Raw genomic sequence first — 24,349 nt, 5'->3', positions numbered from 1 at the left:
CGGGTGGAATTGGAGACGACTAAATTGGGGAGAAAATCAGGTAAAAATACCAAAAACTTAGAACTACTTAAATGTATCATGGACTCAGTAAGCACTGTTTGGCCATAGAGATAAGCTAACATAAGAGATCTTGATTGGCCCAAATTCTTCCAGATGCAATGATTAATAGACATAATCTTAACCTTTTTAACTCTGTGAAACCACCGGTGGTTCCAAAACGCACTTCGTCATATGCTTTACTTCATAACTTTCATAATTTATAAGCTTTATTCAAAAGGTGGGTGTCACATGAGAGCTTCTTTCCAGTCAAATAGATGGGTAATGTAATTTTTAAACTTTATAATAAAAGAAGCTGAACTCAAATTTTGACCCATTTTTCCACAAATCTGAGCTATAAACTGGACCTCAGATGGTGTCTCTTCAGTGATCTGCTCTGTAAAAATTATTTTAATAAAAGAATACAAAGAGCATCTAACATTTTTGGCTTTCAGCGGTAAATTGTAAGCATATAGCATTATGTTTATGATCATAACACATTTTCTGTTAATTTGAGGGGAGCTTGAAATGCATGGAACTGCATGAAATACATTTATTTCATGCAGTTACTAAATAATTTGCCTTACGATTTGGGCATGTAAATTCAGATGGAAAAGCCGAAATATACCCAGTAGTGGTGCGCCGGCCCTACTGAAAATTTTCAGCCGGAAATGGTCAAAAGCACAAGCACAGTTCACTGCAGCTGTGTTCAGTGCAGTCTAGCTTACATGCTTTTTAGCATAAACTCATTTACTGAAATTCCTTAATGTAGTGTTTTTCAGCCCTGGAAATGGAGGCCCACTGCTCTGCACTTTTTAGTGTTTTCTCTGCACACCTGATCCAACTAATCAGCTCAATAACAGCCCTTTATTGAGTTAAGCAAGTGTGTTAAAGCAGAAAAAACGTGCAGGGCAGTGGGCCTCCAGGAGCAGGTTGAGATGAACTGCTTTAATTGAAATTACATAAATAATACTGAGTAACTCAGTATCTGGTATTGACAGTTGTTGCTGTCAACACATGCCTTTGTCAGATCCTGCTGAGGTTTCTGGCTGTTACTTCTCTAAATGACGAACACTAAAGTGTATGCTAATACAGCAGGGGGCGTTCCAAAGCTACATGCTTTACATATTAAGAAGCAAGGTGTTTTTCATTGTTATGGTGAAGGAGCTCTGGAATTCAGCTTTAGAAGTGTTTGGGAAACGATGAAATACTTTATTTTCTTTTAGTACTTTTAATATTTAATATTATTTAGCGACATGGAGAAAAATTCCTTTAAAGCATCATCAGCATTATAATGCTAATTCAAAACCATACATAAAATGGCAAATTATAAACAAAAGAACTCTTTCCTTCAGTTTTCGGTTTCCATGCGTCACTGTTCAATGATATAACTATTCATATAGACTCTAAATATGAATTGTGAAACCATTGAAATCTTAAATTTTATTACCCTTTAATATTCCTAAACTGTAATATTTCTAACCTAAGCTTTGGCTGTACAAATGTACCATTGTCACTCTGCCTAAAGTGCCTTAAACTGCATTCAACTGACATTGAAAGGCCTGGCCGATTTTGCTTCAACAGATTGATCTGGTGTTAGTGCAGAGAGCAAACTCTGCAAGGGTGTTATGTGTGAAAAGACACATCTTGGGACATTTGTTTTTCAATATTTAGTGCCGGTATGAAAATGTAATTTCAGAATTATTACCTATTTTTTATTAAAGTTTATGATGATACCTTTATACGATATTTAAAAAAAGAAACATAAACGTAGCGTTCTGAATGTTGTTTTAGCAGCAGTGCGTTGGTTGTTTTCGTACATTTTGTGGAATCACATATCGTATACAAAACCATATTCTCATTAGAGTATGATCACCTGTATCTATGAATCGTTGCATTTTCGTTTGCTTAGAATGAGCCCTTCGAATCTACATAGGGAGTGGATTCTCTTCCAACAGAGGCTGCCATGTTACACTGCCACATTTCTACAATAGCCCAGAACAGACAAATCAAACAGTGGCTCTAAAGAGTGTCTTTTGCATTTTTATGTTGAAGTGGCAGATTGAATTTGGTGTTGCTGTAGCATTGGTTGAAAGACGTAGAAAGAAGAAGAATCAGTGTTTGGTGCTGGAGCTGGCTAACCAGTGTGAGAAGTTTGAGAACCCAAATTATGACAAATGGAGGATAATGCTTATTATTTAGCACAAGAAAAAGCAGCCACCAGCTTCTACTACACGCTTGGAAAGGGAATTGTGAGGGAGGGGTATTTGCTTGGTTGCAATCTACAACCTCACCACTAGATGCCACTAAGCTTTACACACTGCACCTTTAAACAAAACTACAATCTTATGTAGGCTCTGTTACTATAATTTCAGGCCATTTACTTAATATATATATGTGATATAGACATGCATCTGTGTATATAAAATGTCTCTGAGACCGAATTCTATCTCCACCGATGCCACAGCCATCTGAAGCCAGGAGCCCAAGCTCTTTCTGGATAGGTGGGATGGTCCTCTCTCTTTCCAGACACTCAGTGTGATGCTAGCTAACGTGGGTGTCTGTCAGCTGATGTAACAGAAGTGGCAGTTAGTGTTTTCCTCCAAGCATGTTGAGCTGTCAAACGTCATTTTGTGAGCAGTGGTTTGAAGAGATGTGGTGGTGCTTTATGTGTGTTGTAGCAAAGACGTACTAACTCTCATCCTCCCAGTTTGGTTGCCTAAGGTGATAAGGCGAGACCTAGATAGAAGGTGGGAATTAGCCTCGACTAAATCAGGGAGAAAATTGTGTTAAAAAACAACAGCAAATCTCAACAAACAACAAAAAATCTCTGTAGAATGCAGTGATGGCAATTCAAAATGTCCACCATAACTATTACTGAATATTGCCCCACGTGTAGCAAATTCCCGAAGTGTCATATGCAACAGTTTGGGTGTCCCTGGTTAAATGATATGCTTTGTTGATTTTCTAAGTGAAAATAAGTGAACACATCCTCTAGGGAGAATACGCTTAATGCTGTCACTGTTTATTTGCTGAATTTAATGTATGGAGAAAAAAATATGGAAAGGGTATGACATATTTTATAGTTTGTGTTTTATTTTTTAAATTGGAATCTGCCTGCAATAGAAAATGTAAACCAAACTTAGCAGAAAAGGAGAATGTGTTAACATATTTTCTTAGAACATCAACAAAGCAGAGGTATTCAAACTTTTGCAAAGAAAAAACAAATCAGACCACATTAAAACTCACAGCAATATCACAACTCTTTCCCAGAAATATTCAGTAACTCCAAACCAAGCTTTGGTTTCACTTAGGTAATATTTTATTTGCTCGTTTGATTTTTCAAAACTATTTTTTGAATAATAAATTTTGTACTTTGAGGTCCATAAAGAATCATCACAATCGAACAGAAAATACTGTAGAAAAGAATAGCACTGGTAGAATTAGAAAATAAACTGACGCAAACGAAAGCTGTTAATGCAGTTTAGCTCATATTCGGCACTTCCCTCTTCTTGCTCATTCCGAAACGAAGATGGTGGGACAGAGACGGACGGAGAGACGGACAGAAAGACAGGACGTACACAGGGACTGGAATGGTTAGAGTGGTCTGCACCTTTTATGCCTCAAAACAGACGGATAATCGTTCAGGACCTTGGACAGCTCCTGTCCGTTCATAGCATTTCTAGTCTTACAGTGGGATTTCCATGGGAGAAAAGAGGGGTCAGAGGTCAGATGGTGGGCAGTGATTTCTCCTGCAGGCCTGAAACGGTGGGACCGCACATGAAATCCCCTTCACATACAGGTCAGACTACTTCAGGCCTCTAACAAGGTGCTATCATTTGGTATGGCATTTGTATAAAGCCTAAGAGGGAAAGCAACTGAAAAAAGAAAAATGCCATTGCCGGTGTCGTCATAAAATCTTCTATATCTAGCAACACATAATAACATTTAGTTTTCTTTTTTTCTCTTTTTTAACATTTTATTATTGAAAAAAAATGGTTTGAGGAGCAGATATAATTTTGCATCATCTATACAACAGGCTATAAAACACCACTGTCACACAGTCCAGAGAGCACATTTAGATGTGGGTGTACTGTATAAACATATGTAATAAGATACTGTTGCGTGCAAGTGTTCCCCAAGTGATCACTTTCCGAAAAAATTTTCACACTGCCTGGCTTTGCGGCCTCAAGTTTCCCTCCGATGGAGAAAGTAAGGCCTTGAGATTGCTTTTCTGAGATTGCTTTCGGATCCCCAGGCTGGCAGGCTTTCTATTCTTTTGCACCCTTGATAGATTTAACCAAGCGGCCTCACGAGAGTCTGCACCAGCCGCTGCTTCTATAAAAGGTGCAAAAAAAAAGAGAAAGACATTTGGTTGATTCCTTAGACACAGGCTTGGATGTTGGTCCTTTTTTCCATCTTCATTTCGATCCCCAATGTTTGTGTAACATTAGAGCTTGTGCACTGTCTCCAGCCTTTGCTTCATCATGGAAAAACAAGTTCCGGTAGCAAGCACAGGCAAACACCGACGGCTTGTGACATCACCCTTCCCAACCCCTTCCATTCTCTGTTAATCAAGCAACTGCAATCACAACATCTCATCCGTCCAACGCTAGAGGTGCAGATGGGCTTGTATTGATAATTTGCTTATCAGTTATGGGTAACTGTTGGGTATTTAATCAGCTTTGTTTTCCTCAGAGCAGTCTGTTGTTGGCTGGACCGTCAGGCTTGTCCAGCTGAACCTGTGCCAGACCGGTCCGTCGCCACCATCGTCCTTCTGTTCCCTCCATCCGTTCCGGAGGAAAATGTTGAAGAACCTTTTCCCCCATGCCCGCCCCCTCAGGTGCATCTTGCAGTGAAATTCCATATCTTAGATAAATTTTCTACAATTGTTCAAAGCTTGTTTTTTCATCAGTTCTTGTTATTATACACAGAATGGATTTTCGTATTATTCTTTCAGAGTCACAAAAAAAACACACAAGTCCTTGAAATGTTGCTCCAGCAAGTACCCAGCTAATCCGGAGTGATCAAACATAGTACTCCTTGTCCTTGTTTTTCTTGCCCTTGCTGGCGCTCTTGGCCGTGTTGACCGGTTTCTCCTTGACCACCGTACCGTTGGACTGTGCCGAGTTGCTGATGTAGTTGCGGCTCTCATCCACGTGGTAGGAGCCTTCGTCACGGTTGCGATACTTGTACATGGCGTAGAGGAGGATGAGTATGCAGAGGGCCGCGGCCGCCACTATGCCCACCACCATGCCTGTGGTACTACTGGACTCTCGGACCACCTCCACTGGGTCGGGATAGCCCTTCACGCCAGGACCCGTGGGGCTTGCTGGAAAGGCAGAGAAACAGCAGCAGGTTAACTTAGTAACACCTCATAGTTCCATTCACTGACCACTTTATTAGAAACACACTGTAAAGGTGTACAACTACAAATCTGTTATTTGCAATTAGTCAGCCACACACTAGTCCATTCATCTTTGGTCAGTTTCTGACCACAGGCCCACACATGACTAGATATTATTTGTGTTTTTTATAAATGTTAGCACAGGGCTGTATGTGAGCAGGTAGCACTGGTGCTAGAAAAGTTTAAATAAAAGCTCCATAATATTTCTAAAAAGTAGCAAGGCCAATAAGTGGAACACTTAACTTTTAAAAAAAACAGAAGCAGCATGTAAAATGTTTGAATTTTGTGAAATGCACAGATAATTTAATTTAAAGTCTTATTAGCATTTAAAGTAGCATTTTTGGGCATCTTAGAGAGGGAGGAAACCCACACCAGCAGGAGCTCATGAAGGCAGAGACTGTTGTAGGTACAGATCTCTATAGGGGTAACAAAATAGTTTATAACTTAGACTAGTCTCAATGTTATGTGTTGTGTTTTTTCAGTTAATTCCAAGAAAAGATATAGGCTAAAGATAGCAAAGGCAATAGGCACAGCATGGGTAACCTCAGCTTCCAAATCCAGAGATGTCTCCTGGCACATGTGACAAGGAGTCCAGCAATGCCACTGCTAAGCTAAAAGTGGTCCCCCACCCAAAAATATCCAGCCAAGAGCAGCTCTGTGGTCAGAAATTGACCATTGATGAAGGGCTTGAGGATGGCTATTGCAAATTGTGCATCAACAAATGGATCCCTAACTGTACATCAGCAAGGTAGATAGGGGATTCCTAATAAAGTGGCCATGGGTGCTTGTACCTTTTTTGTGCTGTTAAGCTCTTCGATTGAGCTGTTTTGTATTTTAAGAACACAAATAAGAAACCTGTCACTACACTGCTAACTGCTAGTCTGGGTCTGTCACAGGAAAAACAGATGGCAAGCATTCTCCTTCAATTGCTGATCCTAAGTCAGCATCGCTAACTGGCACAATAGCTCCTTTTGGCCTCAGGAAATGATGCTGTAACTGATTCTGACTGTGCGCACAAGAATGCTTTCCCTACTCGTAATGAAATGACCTGCAATTCTCTTCACTACGCCACAAAGCAAAAACATAGCATTACTGGGGCGATACCTCTTATCAAACAGAACAGCGCCGGCGATTTGAACACTTAGCCAACACACAGGCCACGCCATTATCATGCAAATTACAAACATCCCAGCAGCGTCGACTATGACCCGGCCCTCAGATGAATCCAGTGACCGCCCTTTAACATACTCTAAATGCTTGATAAGGAGGGATTAACGACTCGCAGACAGTGCTTTGGGAGCCATTTGCCGCTTTGAATGGGAAACTGATTACATATCAGTGAGCCTCCATTATGTACGAGAGCCATCCAAATTATAATCCCACTCCCATCAACTCTGATAGCACTCGGCTCCATAACCCTTCATTATTCTGTCTCTCTATCTCTCTCGCTTGCTTTCTCTCTCTCTCTGCTAATGCTCTCATCTGATAAAACATCTCTCACCCTGCACTGCATTTCCCTCCGTCTTTTCTCAGCACCTTGAGTTTTTTCACTTTTTATTTTCTCACATAAGATTGCCATGAAGCTCACACTGAAGGAAACACGGTTATTTACATGGTGATTTTAAGAACCATCTTTAGAAAAATGGATCTTTGGAAAACCTAAAGTGGCTCTTCTGTGGTTCAAGGCAAGAACCCTTTCTGGCATCCTTTATTTTATGAGTGTGCAACACCAAGGTTGTATGTTTTTTTGAGAAGAAGAGGCAGAATTTCATATTAATTGCAAAATTCAGTTGCCAATATAAAGCAATACATGATTTAGCTGAATGAGTGACCTTTTTATAAATCTCCTCATTTATTAAGGTCACAAGATTCAAGTTTGTGAATGAGGCCAAGAGTCCAAAAATCTATAACTGGAAAAGGGGGGTTGCAGGCAGATTCCATTTTACAAGTTGACCTATCCATGCCCCGCCCACAAACATGCTTTTTGTACCAACTTTGGTGGCAGTTTTATAAAACACTGGCTGAAAGTTCAATTCAATTTGACTTCAGTTAAATTCAACTTAATGAATCAAGCTTTGCTTGACATCTTTGCCAAGATGTCAGAACTAGGCATGATATAAACTACAACACATCTGCCACCATGCTAACTTTAGCTTGTTTAGCAATGCTCTCTAAATTTCCACATTTTAATAAAACAGTCGCTGTTTGCTGCAGTTACCATTATGTCTGGACACTAGAAACACTGTGTACTTCACTTTCAAGAGTTGATTAGGTCAACTCTTCAACAAATGCATGTTTAGTCGTAAGCATCAAAAAGGAATGCAAAGCAAAAAGTTCATCCCTGCAATCTTTTTGGCTTATGGTCTCAGATTTTTTCTTCTGCTGTGTACAGTCCTCCTCCACCACCTTTCTATCTACCGTGTGGGATAACAGAAACTGACTGGCTCTCCTTCTCTGGGCTATAAAAGTTTGCAGTCAGAAGGTGCCTGTCATTGTCTAATAACCCTGCTGCAGTGGGAGTTGAGGCCTACTGTAAGTCCAGGAATGCCAGCAGCGGCGAGTTGACGCTCAAGGACGAGGGGAGATGCTGCTGGGAATTGAGTGTGACTGAGTGTTGGAACAGATTAGTTGTGCCTGCCACCGCCCGTGTTATCCCTTTGGACAGGTGTGAAGAAAGCTCACTCCTTCAAGGCGAAAGCCTGTAGGCTGTCACCACATCAGCGGGTGAGAGGGGGAAATCTGAGGCCGGCTTTGGTTATTTGTTGTTTAGGGTCAGAGAGTCAGGACGGAAGATAAGGACAGGAAATGATAGAGGTGAATTCACAGCAAGAGAATTCTCTGAGAGGGAGAATGATTGAGGCCCATGATTTCTGTGCTGTCGGGAAAGGTTGAGGGGATGTACAAAAGCGTGAAAAAGACAGAGACCACCCTTCCTTTATTGAATTTCTGGTTAAAACAGCCATTAAGTACAAGTTAATTTTTCCCAAGATATTTCTGAGGAGATTAGATCTAAGATAATTCACTTGCATACGGAAAGAGAAAGTCAATACGATGAAAAAACATGAGTTTCCAAATCTGGAGCTCAGTTGTGCAAGACCTGGTCGACCACCAAAACAGTCCCCATCATATAAACAGCACTTAAATCTTTGAGAGAGGGGAAATTCAATGCTTCTTATTTCTGTCCATTCTTCCACTGTGAAAAGACCACCCAACACTATGAGTCTGAAAAGGTGAGCAGAAGCCCTTACTGAGAAAAAAAGACAAGAAGAAAATTTGCAAATCAAACAAAGAACAATGGACTGACCAGTCCAGAGTCCAGACATTAACATCATTGAATGTCTGGCTTTACTTGGATTGTGAGAAGCTCAGAAATATCTCCTAAATAGTGAATAAATGGTATTAATGGCCGTTTTTGACTGGTAATTAATGAAATGATGGATGGTCTTTGACATTTGTACAGTACTGTACACTGTGTGTCGAGAGATGTTCTTGTCCAACATTTCCTCTGTAATCAGAGGTATTACTAGGTAGTTTGCCCTCCATTTGCTGCAGTAACAGCCTCTACTCTTCTGGGAAGGCTTACAGTAGATGCTGGAATATTGCTGTTGGGCCAGAAAAAAAGCAATACACTAAAAATATGTTTCAACAAACAACAGACCTATCACAGTTTTTTTCTTAGAGCCATATGCCAAGAATCATTTTATCAGTTTCAGCATGTAGAACCAGAGCTTTCTATGTGTATTTTTTTACTATTTAAAAGATGCACAAAGCTTCAAGTCTTGTTAGCTGCACTATGTTTTGTTTTAGAGCAGAGTTCAGCTTGATAAGAGCTTATCACTGATTGGTTTAATCAGAGTAATGATACAGCAATAAAAATCCTTTTTGCCTTTGTTACATCACATTCTTTACATATCAAATAAATGCAGAACACATTCAGAGATCGTATTATTAATGGAAATGAACAGATGAAATGGCAGAAATAGATTTTTTTGCAGTGCCTTAAACGGTTAAGAGTGTTGGCCAAATAGGTCTAGCTCACGAATGGTGCACTGCTTAATCCCAAAGGTGTGGTATTTCATCAATCCAAATAACATAATTCCACGGTCCAGTCAGATTTACCTTCTTACCTAGCATTCTGCATTATGCATGCGAGCTCAGACTTATATGGTGTGTTGTTCTTCTAGAGTGTTTCCTCTCCTATGGAGATTACATGACTGTGCACATGCATTTTAACACCTGTTGCAGCAATGTGTGAGCTTTAAAATATCTACTAATTAAACAACTGTTCACTTTTGGACATATTGTGTATCTCCTGCCTGTGACGCCCCTGACGGCTCCCATTCCTTCTCATTGTTTCTGTGAGCTCTAATTGCCTGTTCAAGATGTAGTTATCTTTTTTCGGACTATGAATTTATGGCATATATTCCACAGAGCTCTTAGACTGAGTTGTTTTGTTTAATGTGTGTATCATCAAAACACAAAATTACTACACAAAAAACTACATTACTAACTGCTAGCCAGGTTCTGTCACAGGAAAAACAGATGGCAAGCATTCTCCTTCACTTGCTGATCCCAAGTCAGCATCGCTAGCTGGCACAATAGCTCCTTTTGGCCTCAGGAAATGATGCTGTAACTGATTCTGGCTGTGCGCACAAGAATGTTTTCCTTACTCGTAATGAAATGACCTGCAATTCTCTTCACTACGCCACAAAGCAAAAACATAGCATTACTGGAGTGATACTGCTTATCAAAGACATCAGGTATGTTACTCACCGCTGACAATTTGAACACTTAGCCAACACACAGGCCACGCTATTATAATGCAAATTACAAACAGAAAAGCAGCGTCAACTGTGATCTGGGACTCCATCCAGTGTCTTTCATTGAATTAAAAGGGCAGTCCATAATTTGCTCCGAAATGGTAACTTTACAGGAGAAGGAAAAAACCTACTTGACAGTCAGTGGAACCAGACTTTATTTCCCAAGTCATTTTGGCCATTTCTTTCAGTCCATTCATCATGAAATTTACACACAATGTAAAGGACAGTATGTATTTTCAAACTATGCCAAAAACTGAAAAATAACAAAAATGGAGATAAGAGGTTTTGTTCCGACAGCAACGATATGTATCTTTGGTTTGATACCATTAAAGGATCAAACTTTATTCCCTCCCTAAAGAACCTTTTATTGAATGGTCCTTTAGATTTTTGTAAAAGAGATGTGTAACAGTTCTAGTAAGAACGCTTAATCTGGTATAAAACCCTTCCATAGTTCCCCTTCACTCACATCAACATGGTTCTCTGGGAGAACTCTTTTTGGCATCTTTTTTAAGGGTACAAAGTTACCTAAAAATATTTCAAAGCATTCCCTAAAGAACCATTCTGTGTGGAACCTTCATATAGTGTAAAGCTTCTTCAAGATTATATCTTGAAGAAGCCAAGAAGCATTTAAGAACCTTTAGGATCTGTAGAGTGTACCATTTTTTTTTCCAGCTGCAAGAAACGTCTTAATGTATTTGTTACAAGCAGAGTTGATTACTGTAACGCTCTTCTTACTGGGCTTGCTAAGAAAACAATACATCCACTACAACTCATACAAAATGTGGCAGCACGCATCGTAACAAAAACAAAAAAGAAAAATCATATCACTCCCGTTTAGAAAGAACTGCTCTGGCTGCCTGTATCTTTCAGGATAGATTGTAAAGCACTTCTACTAGTTTTTAAGGCTCTAAATGGCCTTAAAGCACTGCTTACATCACAGAGTGTCTGTCTCTGTTCCGGCCCATTATCTTAGATCTGCAAACACTGGCCTTCTGCAAATAACTTCAGTAAAATACAGAAAACATAGAGAGGCCTCATTCAATTATTATGCTTCTAAACTGTGGAACTCAATACCACTTTTTATCAGACAGTTAAGCTCAGTGCTCACTTTTAAGAACCATCTAAAACCATGTCTTTTTAACTTAACATTTAATTAGAAGTCTTTGTCTCTTGGTTTTTATATTTTTAATAATTTAATTTGTAATAATTTCATATAATTTTAAAGCTTTATCACCTGTCTGTAAAAGATTTTGACATGCCACTGGCATGAAAATTACTATATAAGTATTTTTGCTGATGAAACAAAGTGCAACTCTCTTTACTATGCAACAAAGCTGAAAACCTCTTTACCAACTAAAGGCTTTTTCTAGAACCATACATCCAGGCCAGGAAACATTTACAAACTTTCATTCTTTAAGACTGGGCCTCAATTCCTCAATATGGTGTTCCTGTTGTCTCGCTTTGATTGCTGTCGTTTTGGAGCTGACACTGAGCTAGCAGCCTTGTCTCTGGCTGCCTTTCACACCTGCTAGCCACACAGACGTGCTGATTGGTCTCATGCAGGGCATGGCAGAGTGACAACAGGCAGATACAATATTGCCAAGACTGTGCCGATTTACATCAGTCCCCGTCTACAGACGCCCTCGCAATGAGCTGATCGCTCAGGAAGGCCGTTCCAGAGATTCTGCAATGGGGGTGGATGGAAGTGACATGCAGCTGTATGAACCATGCTCAGTGGATAATTGTCATTTGCTTTTTTATTTGAATTCATGCTTGTAGAGAAAGACTATTGCTGTCACAGGTGCATTTTTATCTCTCTTTCACTGTTTGGCCAACGCTCTACTGATGAAATCCTTCATATTATGAGGTATATTAAAACATAGCTGGCCTTAAATGCCGTATGAGAACAGGTTGAGGTCCTCCACTTCTCTGTCTTTCTCTCTCTGCCTATTTGTGCACGTACACTTGGCTCTTCATTAGCACTCCATGGCTTAGCGACGACACCGGTGGAGAAATAGCGCCTGAAACAAGTGTTTAAAATAATGGGGGGCTTTTATAAATTCCACTTGAGCGCACCCAAGGGTAAAATTAGGTAGCGAGAGAGAAAACGACCTCCAAATGCTGCCTTTTTCTATGATAGCACAACAGGGGCGTGGTAAAGGGTAGTGAGCAGTAAACCTGAAAAGAAAAGGAAGTATGTGGGGGGGGTGGTAGTGTCTGCGTATGTGTTTTTGCATATGAGATTGCATGTCTGTTTGCTGAGGATCACGATGTTGGACCTCATCTTTTCCTTGTTTTCCAAATGACAGAATATGAGCACCAATGAGAGAAGACTGTTGCAGCATCTGTTTTTAGTGTATTTAATATGTGGAACATTTATTGTTAATGTTAGCACTTTATTAAACTTAGTATTAACATGTTATTTATGTGCTATTAACATGTAATTAACGTGAATGCTGCTAAAGTGCTGTATTTTTTATATTACTGGGTGTAATAATAGCAGTAGTAGTACAGAAAATGGTTATGAGACCAAAGCTAAACTGGTTCTGCACAGTTGTAAAGCTTTCGGCCAATAAAACATCATTATCCATGATCAATTTCTGGTTTAAGCCGTGCCCACTTCTGGTCATTATCCAAATACAAACACAAATTATCCCTTCTGTTGAACAAATACAAATTCCACTATTTATGAACACCAAAGAATCTATATATATGATAGAGAAGCAACCATGATATCATCCCTTATTTGCGCAACACTATGGGAAAGAATATGGGTCTGTGGCAGACGGCGGAGGGGATGTGTGACGCTGGCGACAGCCCTGCCATATTTAAGGAAACCAGCAGGAGAACGGGCTCTACGGAAGGTGTCTTTCGGCAGCCACTAATCCTCCCAGGATTCCGAGATGCGACTCAGAGAGGGATTAGAGGCGAGGAGCGCTAGGGCTGCTTGGCTAATTTGCTTTGAAATGCCTGACAAGCTTCTGCGGGCTTCGCCTCCGCTCTCTCGCCCAATGCCGGTCCCACATTCCACACCCCCCCAGCCCATTTTCTTACCGGCTCGGCTCACAGCCAGCCCATCACCAGGAGAAGAGCAGGATCAGAGATTCAGGAGTCAGCAGGGTTCTGAATATATGGCTCCTTTTATGGACTATTTTCCTTTGCTTGTCAGCGGCGAAGAGGTTCATTTGTTTGGTAATTTCAGGGGGAAGTGGGATCAAGGGAGTTTGGGGGGAAAGAGAGATGGAGGATGTAGGGAGACACTTGCAGGTGAAGTGGTCACTCTGTGCTGTCTGCTCTAAGGCAGTGGGGTGATCGTGTCTGCTCGGGCTGTAATGATTGGACAAAGCGTTGACAGACCTTTCATTAGCAGAACTGATGGGGGAAACAGAGCAGGTGATATTGGGAGCTTTAGCTAGCACATTATTTAGCACATTGACATGCATTGCACTATGCAAGGCAATGCAAAAGACTTTACATCTCAGATAACAAAGATGACTAGTTTTTTGTACGTTATGTCGACTGCAGGTGAGCGGATTAAACATTGGACATCATTTCTCATTTTTTGGGCTCAGGTTGAGCTAGATTTTTCAAAATTTCAATAGTCTACTTTTGTGTTAGGTTTGTACTGAGGAAAGTGGTACTATGTACCATACTATAGGGGCACAACCATTAGGGGCAGCTACCACTGTGGGGTAAAATGTCGCACAGCTTTCTTATGTAGTTAGGTTAAAGTGGAACATGCTTTTTGCATCACTCTCTCAAACTCCCAGAGCAACGTAACCTGCACATTTTCAAAACAATAAGCCAGATATTTTCAAGGTTCACTGTGAAGACCATGGATTTTAGAACCATGGAAGGATTTTTACACAAATGTTTTTCAATTATTGCTACCTCTGTAGTACTATTTTAATCACTTTGCCTGTAATATAGCACTGTTTGGAAACGATCAAGTTACTCACTGGCCAGGCTATTGCAGCCTTCACGACTGTGTTAGTTGTAACACGAAAGTAAACAACGAAAGAAGTCAATATCTCTTCCATATACATGCAAAACAGTTCATTTGTGTAAAAAATCCTTTATATTCACAGATTCCTAAAGGTTTCCTACAGATGTCACTTAAATAATACAATCCCATTTCCAAAAAAGTGGGGACACTGCAAAATGTAAATAAAAACAAAATTCAATGATGTGTAAATCATTTAAATCCTATATTTCATTGAAAGTGCTTCAAAGACAACATATCAAATGTTGAAACGGTTGTTGTTTTTTGAAAAATATATGCCCATTTTGAATTTGATGCCAACAGCACTTTCCTAAAAAGTTGGGATGGGGGCATGTGTTTCATCACCTCTTCTTTTAACAACACTCTGTAAGAGTTTGTGAACTGAGGAGACCGACTGCTGTAGTTTTGAGAGTAAAATGTTTTCCCATTTTTGCTTAACATAGGATTTCAGCTGCTGAACAGGTCTGGACTGCAGGCAGGTCAGTTTAGCACCATGATTCTTTTAATATGGAGCCATGCTGTTGTAATACATGTAGAATGTGGTTTAGTATTGTCTTGCTGAAATAAGCAAGGCCTTCCCTGAAAAAGACGTCAGCATATGTTGCCAAAACATGTATATATCGTTCAGTATTAGTTCAGATGGTGCCTTCACAGATGTGCCAGTCATCCATGCCATGTGCACTAATGCACCCCATACCATCATAAATACTGGCTTTTGAACTGTGCACTGATAACAAGCTGAGTGGCCTGGCGGACACAGCATCCATGATTTCCAAAAAAAAAAAAAAACAATTTTTTTTTTGGTTCGTCAGACCACAGGACACTTTTCCACTTTCCCACAGTCCATTTTAAATGAGCTTGGGCCCAGAGAAGGTGGCAGCATTTCTGGAACCTGTTTATATATGGTTTCTTCTTTGCGTTTAAGAGTTTTAATTAGCATTTGTGGATGCAGTGATGAACTGTTTTCACAGACATTGGTTTTCAGAAGTGATTCTGAGCCCATGCAGTGATTTCCACCACAGAATCATGCCTGTTTTTAATGCAGTGCTGCCTGAGATCATGGCCAGCAAATACTGGTTTTTGGCCTTGTCCCTTGCATACAGAGATTTCTCCAGATTCTCTGAATTTTGTAATGTTATTATGTACCATAGATGATGAAAAGTACAAGTTCTTTGCAATTTTATGTTGAGAAAAGTTATTCTTGAATTGTTGCACTATTTGCTTGTGCAGTCTGTCACAGAGTGGTGAACACCTCCTCATCTTCAATTTTGAAATACTCAGCCTCTCTGAGATGCTCTTTTATACCCAATCATGTTGTTGACCTGTTGCCAATTAATCACCAGGAGTTTTTAAGCATTATACAACTTTACCAGCCTTTTGTTGCACCCACCCCAACTTTTTTGGAATGTGCTGCTGGCATCTAATTCAAAATGGGCATATATTTAAAAAAAAACAATACAATTTTTCTGTTTCAACATTTGATATGTTGTCTTTGTAGCATTTTCAATTACATATAGGGTTTAAATGATTTGGAAATTATTAGTGAGGTTGGAAAACTCATCTGGTTCAAACAGCATAAAACATTGAATTAATTGTGTTTGCAGCTGAATTTTCTAGCAAATGTTGCAACTAGCCCCCTTAGCCTACACTTAACCCCACCTAAGGGGTAAGTCGAAACATTTCCACTCCTGCCACTTTTGGCTTGATTGTTTATAAAGTGTAGGTGGTCAAAACAAAGTTTTGTTTGTCATTTCAAGCTGAGTTGTTAGACTGCTTGAACAAAAATGAACTGATCTTGCTCAAATAATTTAAAAATACTTCACAAAAAAACAAAATGCCTTAGGTTGTGCCTCTTACATATATGGTGGGGACTGTTTATGCTATGGTTGTTTAATTGGGTAAGAAAGAGTGAACATAAAAATGTAAATGTAATGTAAAGAAAGAGTGAAAGCATAAAGCATAGAGTGAAACAGACGCAGCAAAGCAGGGGATCCATTTGAAAACATTAGCATGAATTTCCCCCATTGTTATCTCTTGTAATTTGCCAGCATGTTTCCAAGTTGAACGCCCCATTAAACGCTCTCGGAAGTGGTGTGAACTGCTCAAACTGCTAGCTTGGTGCTACCTGCTAAGGAAAATGGAAGACGTAACACATTTTCTTAGCATACTAAAATGCACCCAGTAAGTTGTAAATTTAATACTTGGTAATAACAGTATAATAATAATACTGATATAGGTAAAAGTAATTAATTAATTTAACCACAAGCTATGATAAAGGGAATATGAAGACAGCTCACGCAACTGCATTGTAGCATAGCCTTTTCAGATCCTGCTACTGCATCATCATGTATCATTCTGTAACAAACAACATTATACATGCATATCATGTCTCTGTTCCATGCAGATATGGATACATTAAATTGCTCCCTTTGGCAATCCTAAATGTGTTTTCTGTACAAAGACACAGACAGTCGATCAAGTCTGTTTTCTTTTTTGGCATTCATTCCTGCCATTATTTATCTAAAAATGTCAGAAAACGTCCAGATGCTTTGTGTCTGAGTATTATAAGTGGGCTCAGTTAATGTGTAACTCAATGCAGGAGCTCAAACAAGTGAAAGATTTGAAGCCATTGTTTCTCCAGAATGGCTCCATGGCTCATTTTAGTTTGCAACAAATAAACTAGGGGTACAGATTTAACACAGTGCAGTCTCTTATGACAAAGATTTTACAGAATCTGGCTCATAGCATTTGCAGTATGTCTTAGTAGGGGAGGGCAGGGCACAAACTAACACGGTAAACTGTAACATTGGCATTTTATACAGTTACACAGGTTGAAGCAGGATATGCTTTTAGGCTGGCATTACACTGTGAAACTTCCATGCAACTTTAGTTCAAGTTCTCTTGAGTTGCGTAATGTAAAATGTCCTGCTACTCCTTTGAAACTCAGCCACAACAGTTGCAACTGTCTCAACTTTGTAAAACAAGTTTCAAGAAACAGTCAAGCAAAACAGCAGTAATGCGTCATGTGATCACATAGACCAACATCATTTCAAACCACTGATTTCACTGGATTAATGGAGAAGAAAATAAAAGAGAACATGACTAATTAAGTTAGTTAAACTTGGCAGCTAACAGTAACCACTGTTCACATGACTGCTTGTGCCACCATTTTTTCTATTTTGTTAGCCTGCTGTTATTTTAGAATGTTGTTATTGTGGCAAAGACAGCTGGAAAAATTACATTACATGCTTTTAGTTTAGTAACTGATTGTGTTGTTTGCAACATTGTTTTTAAATTTCTTTGTGTAACTGTCAACTTGCACAGAAATGAAGTTGCATGCAATTCACAACATGCAACCAGTTGCATGTAAGTTTTACCATGTAAAGCCAGTCTATGTCATCATCTTGCGCTCCCTAAAGCAACATCCTCTGTGGATTCAGTCAGCAATAATTTTTCTTAAGATGAACCTTTTTTTATATCCTAAAAGTAATATTTTTCATCATGCATGTTTCTTGATTACTGAGTTGCATATAGGTCACAGAATTCACACTCATATTATTTCAATCTCTATTGGTAATTGTAATGTAGCATTATTTTGAAGAATATAATCAACTTACAGTGAGAGCTAGCCAGGCTAAAGTACAGCCCCCACATGGTGGAGGTAGTTTTGACAGAGTAACTAAGATGCCCAAAGAAAAACAATGAGTAACATTTCTGCTTCTGCCTAGTTATAGATGACTGTAACTAGTGATAATATAACGAACGAGGTGCGTAGTTTGAATAAAAAATATTTATTTGAAAATTATTTGACTAAAAAAACAAAATATCTTAGGTTGTGCCCCACTCTCTCATACATGGCGTTTATGCTGTGTAATGCAATGTAATGTAAAGAAAGAGTGAAAGCAGCAGAAAGTGGACCAGACGCAGGGAAGCAGGGGATCTGTTTGAAAACATTAGCATGGATTCCCCCCCACGGTTATCTCTCGTACTTTGCCAGCAGGTTTCCAAGATGAACGCTCCATTAAATGCTTAGTAGTGTTGTTAACTGCTCAGACTGATGCACAATTTAGGCCTAGGACGCCTTAGTATACATGAAATGCACCCAGTAGGTTGTAAATATAATACTTGTTGATGTCAGTATAATGATAATACCTTTTTCATAAATAATAAATAATTTTCCTAGCCAATTATTTAGAACAACTTACAACTCACAGTGAGAGCTAGCCAGGCTAATGTACAGCCTCCACATGGCAGGGTTAGTTGTAACATGCTGCTAAATAAGGCGCCCAAAGGAAAACAATAAGAGAAGTTAATTTTCCCTCATAAAAATTCAAACTAGTCATTATTCACAGATTCAACAAAAATGTATAGAGTTATGTAAATAAAATATATTTAAACTATTATTATATTATCAGATGTACGTTGTAGTCAGAAATATTTTCACTAATCAAATCATATATTTTTAAATGCTTAGCTTGGAAAGCTTGTCTGGCTCTCATAACATGGAACTGCATTGAATTTATTGTGTTTGTTGACTTACCAGACTTTTCTAGCGCATTCGCCCTGTCTGCTCACTCTGGTAGATGCTCAAAACAAAGTTTATGTTTTCGTTTATAGCAGAGATGTGTATAAAAATATTATTGATTCTCAAATCTTTTTTAACGATTCAGCAAAAACCAAAATGTGTTACCAAAAAGATGTAGACCTCCCAAATTGACTTCTTCGTTGTGTGCGCATGTTTATGTGTGTGGGTGGTGCACGGTGTGACATTTCATTCGACACAGCTTAGCACCCCACTTAAGTTAGACTGCTCCAGGCACCTGCACGACCCCCCTGCATTCAGTTAGCAAGAAGTGCAGATTAGCATTTCAACAGCAGAGTGCAAAACCTGGTCGTAATCAGTGGCCGTCAGCCCCCGCCACTCTAGAGTAGATCAGCCTTTGAACGGGTCACCGCTCCGAGAGCAGCATCACTCCCAGCCACAACACACTAGGGCATCAGCTCCATTCGCTAATTAGCTCACAGTCCTTGAGATGGAGCTTCCTTTAAGCACTAGGCTAACAAAGTAAGTGTGTGGGGAAGCTAATGCATAAGAATGCCTGAAGGGGGCTTCCCAATGCTCGCTCGCTTACTACGAGGAGGAACTTTCAACTGAGCCACGTTTACTGTTGTTTAATGTTGTATGCGAACACCTCCGGTCAAACTGCATGTTTTGTTTTGTTAGATTTTCTAAGTGGAAATAAATTAACACATCCTCTGCAGGGAACACATTTAAATATGGCATTTTCCTGCAAATATCTAGTTTATCATACTGGAGAAAAGTAAAACATTAATTAGAAAATGTGCCATACCTTTTGCACAGGCCATATTTTCCCCCATATGTTAAATTCAGCAGTTAAGTTGTGCATTAAAATGTGCAGAAGTGTGTTCGCTGTAGATGATGTGTTCACTTATTTTCACTTAGAAAATCACCAGACAAGTCATTTGAACAGTGGTGCCCAATCTTGCGCATATGGAAATGAATGTACTTTTGAATGGTTGGCATGGATTGATTGATTTCTCCAGTAGACAGACTTGTATGAAACAGAACACTCTAACAGTAACAAAGCATTAGTAGTACTGTGTAGTCTGTTTGTTAAAGGTGCATTTTGGGTTTTGAGTTTAAAACATCCCAAAATGAGCTAAAATTATCAACATAATGTGAAGAACATTAAGTCAAGAGACGTGTATGTGTCATATTGCAGAGATATTTACTGAAGTTAGCATGCTAACCAGCTAGCCCCAGCCCATACCGCTTTGTACCTCAAGAGGTGATAGTGACTCACTGTAGCATCGAGTAAACATAACAATGGCTGAAGCCCTTGGCAAGCGAGCACTTTAACCACTGCCTCCTGCTCCCGCTAAGAAACCACATTCGCAGGAGGAAAAGGAAGTGACTTCAATAGAAGCTAAACAAAAGTTAAAGTGTTGCTTTCCACCTCTGGAGACAGTTCTTGGTGAGTAAAGGCATTAAGTTTGATGTAAAACCTTGTTCTTGACTGTTTCATTAATAGGTAACCCCTGATATTTAGCGACAGTGATTTAGTGAGGAGTGAAGAGGGAGGAGGGACTGTGCATTTCCTTGTTTCTTACAATAGGGGTGGACACCACAACTTTCTGGTGATATGTTGCCCGTTTGTTTGGAGTGTGGAGTATGAATTCGACAGGTTGTGTCATCTCACATATTGCTGCTTTAAGGGGGACGCTCTGGATAAACTGTTAAAAGTGGAACAGTGTAGAAATTGAGTTGAAGTGTTTTTGAGGTTTTAAGTGATGTAAAACATTTTTGTTCATCTAAACTAAATTTTTTCCATTCAAAGCGTAATTCTTTTTATTAGCTTTGCTCATAGCTGTCGAACAGTTAGTCATATATGGCCAAAACCTCAAGTACAGGAAATTAGGGGAGCCCTAATCACTCTCTGTTTATATATTTGAGAGGAGGTCAGCACAGCAAGGTTGCTGACCAGACAGAAGAAAGAGTTGCGGCTTAAGGATTTCATTACTGTTTCTGCACACGTTTCACCATTGCGAGGTCTAGATGGAGCAATCCGCTGTGTTTATAGAAGCTTGCGCTTTTTATTGGCCCATAAAACAGGCAGTTCTAACTGCAGACACTTGCTGACTCCACACAAACTTCTCTGTATATGTCCAGCTTAAGCATGACATTAACCTCTCTGCCACTGTCTGCTGTAAAAGAGCTCATTAAGGAATAATCAGTCAAATGTGACATTACAAGATGCTGCCGTCAAAGTGGAAACTGCTTTGTTGTACATGTATCACATATAAAATAAAGGAAACAGTTATGTCTATTATTCCACTACTTGTAATAAAGATTTTGAAATGACTTGCCTGTCAAATAAAAAGTATCACTCCAAAGACTTCTCCAAGCTATTTTCTGAAACTCTTAGAAATAGCAGTGTACCTCTATCACATGAATTAGCGTTAGGGTTGTCTGGAAGCGCCTGGCCTTCTGTTCAGAAAACTAGGTCCTTGCTGCAAGCTGACACACAGTGTTTTATTACTACTATTCCATTCTTGTCCTCACCTTGGGCCATAACGCATTTCACGGATCAGACCACCCTTCGTGTTGGCTCAGGCTGGAGCGAACAGATGAAGATTGTTCACGTTTTGTTTGTTCTGTGTGACAGCATAAAAGCTATTCTGGCTGAGGTTCTCAGTGAAATGTTCTGAGAACCAAAGAGGCTTTCTCTGCCATTTATCTGAACTCGATGGGACCCAAGTGCTTGGTTGTGTTTGATTTGTTTGGTTTCGTCGGCTTTGGGTTCTCACAGCCCACTACTCAATTTTAACCCCTTAAAGTCCCAGGCTTATTACATACTAAGGCTGATTATTCAGTAACTACAGGGACTTTAATTCAAACTAGTTCAGCTGTTCTTTGGTTATAGAAATGGGTGATAACACTTTGGGCTCACTTGTTGGCCCTGGCCCTGAGGTTTTTAACAATTTTCACTACCTTCAAACAGTTTTAATCTAGCATGCTGGAATCATCTGCTCAACCGAATTTAGCACCAGGTTGATTAGGCCCTCATCTCTGGGAAGTTGGATGGGTGGAAATTTCAGGATTTATGTTTACTTTGCTTGGCCCCAATATTTTTACATATATTTTTAATATGTTCAAAACATTACACGTCAAATATCGAACATGAAGAAGTAGAGCAGGGTTGGCGAACTGCAGTCCTGAAGGGCCTGTGTGCAGCACATAGGTTTGGTGAGGCTAAAACTGGCTTTTTATTTGCCAGCTTATTTTTGAATTTGGATCCAGTTCCTAGTCCTGGATTTTTCACTGGTAGTTACCTGAACTGATTGGCAACCTATTGTGATGCCTACCAGTAAGTATACAATTCAGAACTCTAGAACGTGAGACAGACCTCAGAACTGCCTGCTGTCAATATTTCATTGCCCTATTCAGGTATTAGAGGGTGGTTCAACATTTGTTTAATTGGTTGATTATACTGTTCAAAGAGAAAAAAGGGAAAAGTGAAAATATAAATATGTTAAAAAAAGATAACTTAGTGTGTTTGTGAAGGTGGATGCTGGTATTGAAAAAAAGCAGCATGTTTGACGCCAAGTAGTTTAAAGCATAGAGCTATACAGCACACTAATGCAGTTTTTTTTCTTTCTCTCTTATGCTGAGCTCACTCATGCAGTGTACTTTAGATGCAATACTTATAAGCTTCATCAACACTACACATAAAAAACAACACAAAAGAATATGTTAGATAAAAAGCCACCATAGTTAGCTAGGTCCAGAAAAAAATCAGATTTAGTTGTGCTAATCAAGGCTAGCACTTGACAGGACCAAGTATTGTTCATCTGCGGTTCCACCATGGAGCTCATACAACCATGGCACATTAATCTTCCCAGCACATTCCAGTCTATTGCTGGGTATTTTAATAGTGGTGACCTGGGATTTAAAACTTATCTGTATCTTATCTATGTCCCCCTGTTCCTATCCTTAAACGTATTGGAGGCAGAGCCTACATTTCCTGTTCTTGGTTTCACCAGCTGAGAGGTTCAGTTTTGCTGCAGTGTGATCTAATCTGGGTCCTGCTGGAAGATTAGCTCCAGTCTGCTCTGCCGGCAGGGCCCGCAGTAAAAGAAATAAAGCGCAGTGACAAATAAGGCTGGGGATCAATATCACTCGATCGCTGATAGTTCTGCCACTGGAGAACTCATGTATGATCTACAGCCTGCTGGACTGACCTTGAGGGGCGAGCAAGCCACCATGACATCTTACCATTGCTTCGTCCCACGTGCAGCCAGGGGTATGTGTGTACCCGCGGAAGCCTGCTTTATCTTGCAGGTGGCTGGGGACTGAGCAATTTTGGGTTGGAAAAAGGCATTTATCGAAGTGACAATTTGAGCACTGAAGAGTTTCTAGAAAGTAAAGGCTGTGCTTGATCGGAATCCCTCTGGACCCTGGGCAATATTGGACAATTCTCAGGTACTCCAGGACTACTGAGAATTCCAACAAAGGCCACTTTTTCACTCGTGCAGAAAGAGAGATGTTCTCCTTCAGCCTGGAAAAGGGCGCCGAGACTACAGGATAACCTGAGACACCTTCTCGGTGGCAGTGGATCCAGTCCTTCACACTTTGAGCAGGGAATCAGGAAAATGCTATGCGCTGCTCTGCCAGCCATGCAAGTGGCACTGAATGTAGATATTGATCAATATATGCTGTTAGATGCCTGTCAACCCCCACAACCTACGGCAGCTGGTGTCAAATCACCCAGGTGGCCCTGTGGAAATGTTTCTGTGCTTTTCCGTGGAGGAAACGACAGCATTTAAGCATTCCACATTGCCCTCCTTTGACCTTGCGCAATACGCTTGCTGCAACACTTGCTACTATCCTCTCGAAAGTAAACAAGCTCATCTGCTGCTTTGTAAAAAAAAATTGTAATAGCAGGTCTGAAGGTTTTCCTTCAGAAAGCAGATCTCCATCTGTCAGGCTCAGGGACAAGGGACAGATACACCTACTTATCTTCTCAGCTTGCAACCTAGACGCATGTTGGCTGCAGATAGACAGATGTTGGATTACTGTGGGGCAGACATTAATTTGGTGCAGGGGCTTATTGCTTATGCTCTGATCAATAGGCAGCGCAAGGGGCGGTAAGTCTTTGGACTTAATTGTTCATCCCACTTTTGATCCATGCAGGCCTTGATTGTAATCTCTTTCTCTCAAGGAGCCAGCAGGCAGACTTCCTTTAAGGTGGTATGTGGTCATAGAGGGGAGATTAGTATCGCACACTGAGTGGGTTTTTTGTATATTTGGATGTGTATATAATGTTTTACTTCAAATACAAAAGGGTCAGATTTCCTAAAGAAATATGATTCAGTTTTGGGTACTGAGAATTCAACACTTCAAATAGCCAGATTTCAAGACTAAAGTCAGTCTAGATGCTGATATGTAAAGGTACATCATTTGAACACTCCAGGAGAAGCAAGCTACCAAGCTATAATGAAAATTGTCCAGTCAGGATTTTTGTTTCTGTTTTATCTCTGTACAGCCAAGCTAGCTCTCCC

General features: G+C 39.9%; 1 protein-coding gene across 1 annotated transcript in view; it reads right to left on the bottom strand.

Annotated features, from left to right (window-relative positions):
• Positions 1–3,280: 3,280 nt before the first annotated feature.
• Positions 3,281–24,349, bottom strand: part of LOC118816636 (neurexin-1a-like) — a 524,474-nt gene continuing 503,405 nt past the window's right edge. The window contains exon 24 of the mRNA XM_036583126.1: positions 3,281–5,368. Coding sequence (XP_036439019.1) covers positions 5,064–5,368 — 305 coding nt within the window. The 3' untranslated portion in view covers positions 3,281–5,063. The remainder of the gene's footprint in view (positions 5,369–24,349) is intronic.

This window comes from Colossoma macropomum, unplaced genomic scaffold (genome assembly GCF_904425465.1).
Source record: "Colossoma macropomum unplaced genomic scaffold, Colossoma_macropomum, whole genome shotgun sequence".
Lineage (NCBI taxonomy): Eukaryota > Metazoa > Chordata > Actinopteri > Characiformes > Serrasalmidae > Colossoma > Colossoma macropomum.
The sequence above is the reverse complement of the archived record's forward strand: the minus strand, read 5'-3'. Positions and strand labels throughout refer to the sequence as shown.